The 11,045-nt window shown below is 40.8% G+C and overlaps 1 protein-coding gene across 2 annotated transcripts; it reads left to right on the forward strand.

Moving 5' to 3' along the window:
- Positions 1 to 2,152: 2,152 nt before the first annotated feature.
- LOC110525403 (annexin A1) lies at positions 2,153 to 11,045 on the forward strand. Of its 2 annotated transcripts, none has more exons than XM_021605474.2 (13): positions 2,153 to 2,266; positions 3,048 to 3,107; positions 4,007 to 4,097; positions 4,415 to 4,509; positions 4,699 to 4,812; positions 5,958 to 6,048; positions 6,138 to 6,217; positions 6,311 to 6,367; positions 6,500 to 6,593; positions 9,138 to 9,233; positions 9,628 to 9,686; positions 9,996 to 10,118; positions 10,621 to 11,045. In XM_021605474.2, exons 2-13 carry the CDS (start codon positions 3,060 to 3,062, stop codon positions 10,678 to 10,680), a joined length of 1,008 nt encoding a protein of 335 aa, XP_021461149.2. In that variant the 5' UTR covers positions 2,153 to 2,266; positions 3,048 to 3,059; the 3' UTR covers positions 10,681 to 11,045. The 2 variants fall into 2 exon arrangements, with proteins under 2 accessions (XP_021461149.2, XP_021461147.2); XM_021605472.2 differs by having other exon boundaries at positions 2,193 to 2,336.

An 11,045-nucleotide genomic window follows, 5' to 3' on the forward strand; every position in this document is an offset into this window, starting at 1 on the left:
AGGTATCTGTACTTTTATTGAAGTATGACAATGGCATACTTTTTCCATCACTGATCATGCGCAAGAATGTGAGGTGTTTTCAATTATGGACAGCAGTGTCAGCAAAGAGCAGTGAAAAGGGGAAAACGGTTTCCTCTCACTAATGTCTACAGATTTATCAAAACAAACAAATATGTAGGTAACTCTTAAAAAGACATTGACACAGGCGATCCTCATTACCTGGATACCTACCTTTCCAAAAATGAATTGTGTTATTTGGACGCTATAATTGCAGTATGTACTTCACTGTAAAATAACTACATTTGAACTGCAAAACTATAAACTATAACATGACGGCACTACTGTAGGTTCAAAATGAGGATGCAGTAATTATAAAATGTTAATTGATCTTTTGCTTCTGGACATGGGGAGGTATGCCCCTTATTTTGCCCAATAAGGAATTTTCTGAAAATATATCTGTCCATTAAAGGGGCAATCTGGGATTTAAGTAACAACAAAACGGACACCACACCACTTTTTGGTAAACAGTTGAGGGGGTGGAGAAATGTGTCCATTCTGAAATTCATAGACACAGCAATGGATTAAAGGACTGACCATCCACAGCTGTGGGATGTTGTGTTTAGCAGGCCATCATCGGCCTGACTGCCTCTGCAATCTCACTCTTATCCTCTTTGATTGTAACTGCCAGTGAAAGTTATTTTGCTATATCTCTGATAGTCTTGTTACTCAGAGAGACAGAGCTTCTCACAACAACCCTGCTGAGATAACTGATCACTGATCATTTTTTCTTCAGTAATGATTCTCATAACACTCAAACGGCATATTCTGAATCTGTTTGATAGGTTATTAATAGATTTTTTTTCATGGAGTCCATTAAGCCATGACACAAGTAACCAAGTTATTTTGATGATGAAATAGGTAGACCAGGGATGGGCAAGTACAATTTTCCCCCAACCCTAGCAAACACAGCTGATTAAATGTATTGCTTTCTAAACGGAAGATCATGATTAGTTGATTATCGGAGGTGTGTAGGCTTGAGCTGGGTTAAAAGTGAGACACCAATCAGACCCCCAAGGACTGGAGTTGCCCATCCCTGAGGTAGAAAGGGTTGTGTAGGTTACTTTCTAAATATAGTCCGTTACAGTTACTAGCTACCTGTCCAAAAGTTAAATCAGTGACGTAACATTTTGATTACCCAAATGTAGTAGCGCAATTGGATAACTTTCAGTTAATTTTGGATTCGTTATCCCTTAAGAGAAGACAAAAAGGATCCATCAAATGCATTTGGTGGGTCATCTGACTTGTGATCAGACTCGTTCAGGTGGAACAAACTTAAACATGCACCTTTTTTCAAAGCTGAATTGAAAAAGGAACATTTTTCTGAATTTAAAAGTAACTCAAGTAATTCAGTAATCATTTAGTTTTTCAAAAGTATCTGTAAGAGTAGCTTTGGAGAGGTTGTAGTGTAATCTTTCTGAGTAACTTGTCCAAAGATCCCCATTGGAATGTTCAAACAAGTTGGACAGGTAGCTTACAGTTAGTGTCAGGTCGCAGACGGTCTTGTGGCCTTGACAACCGCAAGAGGTAGCTAGTAAACCACACCCTTTACCACCAGCTGCAAAGAAGGATTATATTATAAGTGATAGTTTTAACCTTGTTTTGAAGCTCTACAGTGTTTGTTTACAATTACATTGTTTACCACCAATGTAGTAAAACTAGTTTATATTTTGGGCTCTCATGGGTAACGCAGCTCATTTATAGGTTATATTTATAGGTTATATCCTTCAAGACTCAATGGCTAATTAACTTAAAAATCCAATAATGAATCTAGCTAATCCCATTTAAGGGAACCCCTTTTGGCCTACCGGTAATTGCGCCCCCCATATCGAGGCACAACTTCCATAGCCTAAGAACTCCCATTTTACTTCAATTTATAGTGTCTACATTAAATACATTAAATGTTAACATCATCTCAATAGGGAACCTTACTAAACATTCCACATCTGTTTTCATGTCACCAAATTGTGTTATATCTATCAGTTTTCTTCTACTGCTGGCTGCTATTCATTTACTGACAACTTTACTGGGTTGTATGGAAAGTTTTACACAGTCTCGCAACCAGCAATGCCTGTCCAATAATAGCGTCGAGTGTGGGCTGCACCACTCCTAGGTGGGGTTTTTCATGTATATAAATATATGAGTGCATCTTCCCAAGGCCCATGCAATCTGTCTGAGAAGTTTCACAGTCCCTACCTTTGTCTAGCTGGTAAGATATCCCTTTTTTTTATTCAATAGACCTTCTCCAGGAAATTGAGCATCTCGACTTCCAATTCTAGGTAACAATCATTTGTTCACTTCTCTCCTTTTTAGGGACTTTGAAACCATGTTTAGATGGGAAACTAACTTCACAGCTGTATGAATACATTCTAAATGCAGTGTAACGTTCCCCTAGGGAACTCACGTCGCTCATATCAGATAGCCAGTGTGGCTGAGGCGTAGTTGTGATATTTCAGAATTATTTTTGATTCATTATTTTCTATAACGGATCCATATGCCTCAGATCCTGTTATGTCTTGAAAAGCACTGTGAACTAACTGAGGAAAAGTGAGGAAAAGGTTCAAGTTTTGAGTGAGTTCTATCTACATGATTCCAGTTAGGCGTGGTCACCACCAGATTTTTTGCCAACATTGTGAAATCGATGGTGCAGTGACAAATAATGAATATGTGCACCATCATAAATAAACATTTCTATCCAGTTGTTGTAGGCATATAATTGTATTCTATGGAATGATGATTAGCCGATATAAGCGGCAGCCTATCATAGGCAGAGACATTGTTTACTTTTGTGTTGGGGATGAGTCCATGAAATACAGTTTGATGAAATATATGCATGGTCTGGTACTGGTACTGTAGCATATTCTGGCATCAAAGAATGAGCTTTTCAACTATAATTATTTTAGAAATTCAATAGACTTTGATGTCAATATAGAGGATATTATTAATACTGTACTGTGGTTATTACTGAATCCCCCTGTTTCTCTCTGCAGACGTTTGCCACCATGTCCTTCTTGCAGCAGACCATCTATCTGGGCATGGCAGATGAGTCGGTAGGGTTCTGTTCCACTTACTTGAGGGAAAACCTCAATTTTTTTTCTTTCTTGTGGAATGTGGAACAACTTACCAGGCTGTGTTTGTACACTTGTAGCCAGTGATGTAAAGTACTATTGTAAAAAAAACAAAAAAAAACGTTAAAGTACTCTTTCAGTATTTATGTAGGTTTTTTGGGTATCTTACTTTATAGATTTTTGGCAACTTTTACTTTTACTCCACTACATTCCTAAAGAAAATAATATATTTTTTACTCCATACATTTTCCCTAGCAACCAAAAATGCTCGTTACATTTTGAATGCTTAGCAGGACAGAAAAATTGTCAAATTTGTGTACTTATCAAGAGAACATCCCTGGTCATCGCTACTGCCTCTGATCTGGTCGACTTACTAAACATAAATGTAAAAAAAACAAGAAAGCCATGCAGTCTGGTTTTCTTAATATAAGGAATTTTAAATTATTTAAACTTTTTGTTTTACTTTTGATTCTTAATTATATTTTAGCAATTACATTTACTTGTGATAATTAAGTATATTTAAAAACCAAAAACGTTTAGACTTTTACTCAAGTAGTATTTTACTGGATGACCTTAACTTTTACTTGAGTCATTTTGACAATTGGGTACTTTTTGTAGCCGGATAAAGATTAGGGGGGGGGGGGGGGGGGGGCGGAGGACAGAGGAAGAGTGAGAGAAAAATAGACAGATGTTGAGGATAGCAACAGAGAGGGTCAAAGAGAGTCTGAGAAACAAACTGCAAAATTCCTTCTCTTTCCCACTCTATCCCTATTCCTTGTATGGAATGTTTCTCCCTTTGCTTCTGAATTATTCTCTACATTTTGTGAAGGTATCCATTGATTCACTGCATGGCAGCTAAGTGAAATTGTTCTCTGTCTCAGACCTTACTCAATCAGGGCACTGTGACTCCCTACCCACATTTCAGTGCCGATGGGGATGCAGGCATCTTGGATAAGGCCATCAAGGCCAAAGGTGAGGTTGTCACACACACACACACACACACACACAAATAATGTTTGAATGTGTTTCAGAGCAGAGAAGCTTAGGTGAATAGAACTCACTCCGTGTGTAAGCAGAGAAGGATATTCGGAGGGAATGTGACCGTGTGTACATTTCCGGGTAGTGTTTTCATTGTCTCTTGCTGGGGAGTAGTCAGAGCTGCCTAACCGTAAGCCCGGGGCCACACAGACACATAACGTTCATAAAGAAATTGATAAGGGCTCATGGATTAGAGTATGCAACAACGTTTCTTATTGAACAAGTCATTCCATCTTGTCTCTGTGACGTAGGTGTAGATGAGAACACCATCATTGATGTGCTGGTGAAGAGGAGCAACGCCCAGAGACAGCAGATCAAAGCTAGCTACCAAAAGGCTAGTGGCAAGGTAAGACGGGACACCCACTAGGTGCGTTTGGTTTAGCATGTGCGGGTGGCGGCACATGGGTGGAATTCGCACTTCAGGATCAATGGAATGATGCAAAACGTGTATAATCCAGAAACCTTGCGCACCTGGAAAGCTAAAACACACACTTGTGTATGACTGTGGAAGTGTGTATCAACCCTCTATCTGCAGCCTCTGGAGACTGCCCTGAAGTCGGCCCTAAATGGAGAGCTGGAGGATGTGGTTCTGGCACTGCTCAAAACGCCAGCCCAATATGACGCCCAACAGCTCAGACTGGCCATGAAGGTACACATTCCCTCAGTCACTCACTCAGTCACTCACTACTACTAAGAATATACAATACTACTTAGAATACAAACAAATGTGTATCTTTCCCTCCGTTCGGGTGGCCTAGAGACGGTAACAGATATAATACAAATAATTATAGAGTAATGATTACCTTCATCCTGTATTCTTGTTCTGCTGTTTAGTCAGACCCACCCACTTCCTAACACCCTACCCATAGTGACTCATTCTGCTTTATTATAGTGTTGTGTAATAACGGTGGGACTTTTAAAATGTGTGGGACTGTCTGTATTCTTTATACAATGGGTGGAGCTGTTTTAATATGTGAGGAGACAGTAAGAAAAGTGGTGATGAGTACCTACTATACTTTTGGTTTAACAATACACAAGTCTGTGCATGTGCAGTGTGTGTGAGCCCAGCTAGCACATTTGGTTCCTTGGAAGTTGTGGGAACATACGTTTTTGGTTTCCCATTGGTTCTGGGAACGAAGCCATAAGTTCCCTGACTGGTAAAATGGTTGCAGGGAGGTTCTGTGAATGTTGTTTTAAACGTTCTGAGAACGGAAGTGAAAATGTGTCTTGTTCTGGGTACGTATATTTTTAGGTTGCAGGGAAGTTCTGGGAATGTTTAGAACTCCAAGCACCGACGGGACACATGGAAATTCATTTGCCTAAGCATTAATAATGCAAACACATTAATTTTTTATTTTGGCACAGTCAGTGAGATTTGAACCTTTGACCTTTTGATCTCTATCAATGGAATTATAATTTTAGTGAAGTTTCTTAAAATGTGCTGAGAATGTTTCAATGCCAAACAACTATCTAGCACCATTCCCAGAAAGTCATGGGAAGGTTGTAAGCAGAATAACCATGGGACAACCACGGTCTCACCAATCTCTAAGAAACATAGTGTTCACAACGTTATGTGCTAGCTGGGAGGTGTCTGGCATAGTGGTAGACCTGTAGGTGCAGGTAGTGCCATGCTTCAGTCTGTTCTGTTCCATTTAGGGTTTAATGAACATGGCCCAGCTCTTTATGTGTTTCTGTCATCCAATCATCCAATCCAATCCTTTTGTCTCAGCTTTATGACTGATGTGACCCTTTTGTCCTTGTTGACCCTTTGACCCTCTCACCTATTTCTCTCAGGGATTGGGCACAGATGAGGATACTCTGATTGAGATTCTGGCCTCCAGGACCAATAAAGAGATCAAAGAGATAAAGAAAGCCTATCAGGAAGGTGTGTAATATGTGAATGTGTATATGTAGACATCCTGTACGTGATATGATAGTTACAACAAGACAATAATCATGGCTTTTTCTTGCTAGAATACAAAAACGAGCTGCAGAATGACATCAAGTCTGACACAGGCGGAGACTTCAGAAATGCTCTGCTCTCGCTCTGCAAGGTGTGTGTGTTTATTTATAGTTTCTTTAACCTCAGATGAAAAGTATGGCACAATCAACCTCACTGCCCCCACTCTCTCCCCCACATACTGTAGGCTACTAGGAATGAGGACATCATCGTGAACCAGGAACTTGCTGAAAGTGATGCCAAGGTATGGAGGAGAGTGTGTATTTGTGTGTGTCAGAATTTTTTAAGAAATCAACGTTTGACACTGGCACCGAGAGTCAATGTGTAATTTAATCCCTGTGTGTGTGATGCCTGTGCCTACTCTATTAATCCATAGGCCCTGTATGAGGCTGGAGAGAAGAAGAAGGGAACGGACTGCTCTGTCTTCATAGACATTCTGACCACCAGAAGTGCTCCTCAGCTCCGCCAAGGTGAATATGTGACAGCACAGCTCTATGTGAGCTAAATAAAAGTACAGACTCAGCTTCTGGTATATCATACACTGTAGTTTGACAAAACATGGAAAATTATGCTGCTAAACTTGTAAAACCACTTAGGAGACAAGTAGTAGAAATGCCCTTGCTAGAGTGCTCCTCTTTGTTTATGCCCATTCAGCATCGTTCACACCCTTTTAAGCCTTAGCCACACCTATTTAAGTATTCATATGTAAACACTGGTAAGTCAGCATTGGCATTGTCTTCCAGAAACTAGTCTCGCTACTCAAACTTTCCCCCACTGAACTTTGTCGATAAATAGCACCTGCTCAATTGAGGGCAGAAATGTTGTTGAGAGTTGTAGCAACACTTTTGCAGTTGTCCATAGCTTTCCAAAAATCTGCAGTAGCAAATATGATCTATATACTGACCAGTATATTAATGTGGATGCTACTGTGATTATAGATAATCATTAATTAATTGTGAACAATGATGAGTGAGAAAGTTAGAGGGATAAATATCATACCCCCAAAAAATGCTAACCTCCCATTATTGGTAATGGTGAGAGCAGGGCCGGCAAACGTGTGGCGAGCAGTCATTTTCCCCAGCACTTTTCAATTAGATGAGGCACTTTTGATTTTGTTAAAAAAATGTTTTAATGCAAATGTGTTTAAGTCAAGGACACACTGTTTCTTTGATTGACTTGCCTTGTCTGATAATTTGTCAACAAACACAATTAGTAGCCTATGTCCTTCTCATCAGAGGACTCCAGGTTATTGTGTGGGCTCACACCGTAGAACAGGGTTTCCCACACTCAGTCCTGAGGGAGGCCCTGGGACCGAGTTTGGGAAACCCTGCTGTAGAGCAATAGGATAAAGTGGCTCACCCTGACCAAAAATTACACTTCCAGTGTAGCAGTTTTTTTTTTTTTTAAACAACTGCTTTTGCACAAAGACCCCATCACCTCCTCCCTGCTGACACACTTGACCCTCTCCAATTCGTCTACCGCCCTGACAGATCCACAGGCAATGCAATCGTCATTGCACTGCACACTGCACACTGCCCTCAAACACATAAACAAAATAAATGCATATCTGAGGCTGCTGTTCATCAGTTACAGCTGGGCCTTCAATACCATAGTGCACTCTAAGTTCATCACAAAGCTCAAAACCCTGAGACTGAACTCCTTATTCAACTGGTTCCTGGACTTCCTGACAGGCCGCCCCAGGTGGTGAAGATAGGCAACATTACCTCCACCCCACTGATCCGCAACACGAGGGGCCCCTCAAGGGTTTGTCCTCAGTCCCCACCTGTACTTCATGTATAGCCACGACTGCGTGGCCTCACACCGTTCCAACTGCATCACCAAGTTCGCAGACGGCATGACAGTAGCAGGCCTGATTACCAACAACAACGAGACAGCCTAGGATGTAGGCACCCTGACGGTATGGTGCCAGGTAAACATCCTCTCCCCCAACATCAGCAAAACAAAGTAACTGATTACAGTATACACATCTCCAATGAGCTGAAATGGTCATATTCACATGGTCATATTCACATGGACATCGAGGTGAAAAAGGCACAGCAGCGACTCTTCAATCTCAGGAGGCAGAATATATTAGGCATTTGCCCGAGGGCCCTCACAGTCTCTTACAGGAGCACCATCGGGAGCATACGGTCAGGCTGCATCATGGCAGGGTATGGTAACTCCACCGCCACTGACTGCAAGGTTCTACAGAGGGTGGTACGCTCAGCCGAACATACAATTGGGTGCTTATTGACTGCCATACAGGAGACCTACAACACCAGGTGTTGCAGGAAGGCCAAGAAAATCATCAAGGACCTCAGACAAGCAAGCCACAGCCTGTTCTCCCTGCTTCCATTACTCAGACGCGGGCAGTATAGGAGTATTATGACAAAAACTGTCGGACCGACCAATAGCTTCTACCCCCAGACCATCAGGCTGCTGAATAGTCACTAGGCAGCTACCTGCTCCCCCTCCTGCACCTTTGTAGCTCCCCTATGAATATTCTACCCCACCCCCCCCAAAGAACATTTACGTACGCTCAAGAATTTCACTGTACACTACGATTACATCTGTGACCCTGTGCATGTGACTAATAAACTTATCTAATCTATTCATCGTAAAATAATCTTTAAGAGTTTGTCAATTTTTTTTGACCCATACCTTTTTGATTATTTAACAAGTTTTAGCTAAAATCTCTTTATTTGAGCAATAGAAAAAATATAAGCACCCACCAAATTATTATAATTATTTAATTACACACACACACACACACACACACACACACACACACACACACACACACACACTTATTTCTCAACACCTGTTAATTACATTGTAGCCCTATCTGTAGGGTTCTTTATTTTTGTCATCACTTAGACACTGATGAATACTACTACAATCTAGATGTGCGTGTGTTTTCCCTTTTTCGTACACTGCACGTGCAACCACATTATTTGATACTGTTTGAACATTTCAAGTAACTCTCTCTCTCTCTCTCTCTCTCTCTCTCTCAGCGTTTGAGAAGTACTTCAAGTACAGTAAGGTGGATGTGACAAAGGCTATCGACCTGGAACTGAAGGGAGACATTGAGAACTGTCTGACTGCCGTAGGTGAGATGTCACTGCCAGGACCAGGCCTAGTAATGTTCCAATGTCTTTTATATAATCTGTGCATCACCCTCAATCCATGTCTTCTGCTGTATCACACTCTTCTCTTCACTGGTCATCAGTCCTATAACATTACACTATGTTCTTCATTTTCCTCATGCAGAAAAAGGTCATGCTGTGAGGAAATTAACATTTATCTCTCAAGACTAAAATAATAATAACTTTTTAAATAGATGGGATGGCACATTATCCAAGGCAAATTCACTATACTACAACTCCTGCAATGCACTGGTCACCTCATGGCCATTCCAATACCCTTGCGACAGCTTTGGGGAATGCTGCCTCTTGTCTATGCTGCTCTATGATGTCATCTGACTGGTTTTGATATGTCTTTCAGTGAAATGTGCTGGAAGCAAGCCTGCTTTCTTTGCTGAGAGACTCAACTTGGCCATGAAGGTCTGTTTACTGTTAAACATACAGTATGTATTATGTGCCAGATAAGAGTTTGCCCTGGGTCGTGTTCATTAGAGTATGCAACAGAAAATGTTTTAAAAATGAAAATAAGTGTTGTATATCAGACAAATCCAGGTACCTGTTACAGTACATTTTCTACCTAAAGAAAACGTCCCTGTTTTAAGATTTGACAATCTACAGAAGAACATGCAAATACTGTACAAGAAAGCACAAATATATCTCGGTTCAAGCTAAGGACTTTGCACCATCTGGTTATAAATCTTCAGTTTGTGTGCCTGTGCCATACCCCAGGATAAAGGAACCAGGACCAAGATTCTGACCCGTGTCATGGTGAGCCGTTCTGAAGTGGACATGGCCCGGATCAAACAGGAGTACAAGAAGACGTTTGGGAAAACCCTCTACCAGGACATTCTGGTGAGCAAACATCTCAAAGTAGAAATAAAAATAAATAAAAAACAAGGAACTGTTTCCCCGACCCAGATTAAGCATAGTACTAAACTAAAAAGCTATTTCAACAGATCCTCCATTGACAATGAGTTTAAATCCAGGACTAGGCTTAATCGGGGTCCAGAGTTTTAAGGACATGCATCAGATTGTACGAAGTATTCATATTTCTGGGTCCAATCTGAGATAGGACAGAAGACTGACCATGTGTGAAATGGGAAAATATGGCATCTGAAAAATAATTGTCAAAATAAAATGTTTATATTTTGTAGAGTAACTCTTATTTTATTTTTACATAATTTATTCAACCTTTATTTAACTAGGCAAGTCAGTTAATTAAGAACAAATGATTATTTACAATGACGGCATACACCGGGCAAACCCAGACAATGCTGGGCCAATTGTGCGCCGCCCTATGGGACTCTCAATCCCGGCCAGTTGTGATACAACCTCTTGTCTCTTACACCCTTAGAATGACACCAATGGCGACTATGAGAAGATCCTACTGGCCTTGTGTGGAAGTGACAGCTAACTTTCTCTCCTCTCTCACCTAGCAAGAATGGCATTCACACCATTTTAGAAAACTGTACACGAGGAAACATTCCCCTCCAATGCCTCAATGTGCACTTCCCAAAATGCAAAATATAATGGTTCATGACAACTATCTGAAATGGCAGTCCTGATGTATTTTCGGCTAAATGCTAACAGCAATAAGCACAGTTAGCATGTTAAGCAGCATTGCATAATTTAGCCTAGCTTCAGCAGACTTGGTGATCTATTCCATAGTGCAATATATCACACACTTAACCATTTGTGTGCCAAGAATATACAGTGGCATTGTACCCTGGTTGAATAACTGGTCCTTTGTGAAAATAAAGCTTTTTATGTGGATCCAAA

Source organism: Oncorhynchus mykiss, chromosome 6 (genome assembly GCF_013265735.2).
Source record: "Oncorhynchus mykiss isolate Arlee chromosome 6, USDA_OmykA_1.1, whole genome shotgun sequence".
Classification (NCBI taxonomy): domain Eukaryota; kingdom Metazoa; phylum Chordata; class Actinopteri; order Salmoniformes; family Salmonidae; genus Oncorhynchus; species Oncorhynchus mykiss.

Excerpts from the sequence above, each read along its gene's own strand:
- LOC110525403 (XM_021605474.2), top strand. The coding sequence starts at position 3,060 with ATGTCCTTCTTGCAGCAGACCATCTATCTGGGCATGGCAGATGAGTCG. Across the intron at positions 3,108-4,006 it reads TGGGCATGGCAGATGAGTCG|ACCTTACTCAATCAGGGCAC; the intron begins GTAGGGTTCTGT and ends TCTCTGTCTCAG. Across the intron at positions 9,687-9,995 it reads GACTCAACTTGGCCATGAAG|GATAAAGGAACCAGGACCAA; the intron begins GTCTGTTTACTG and ends GCCATACCCCAG.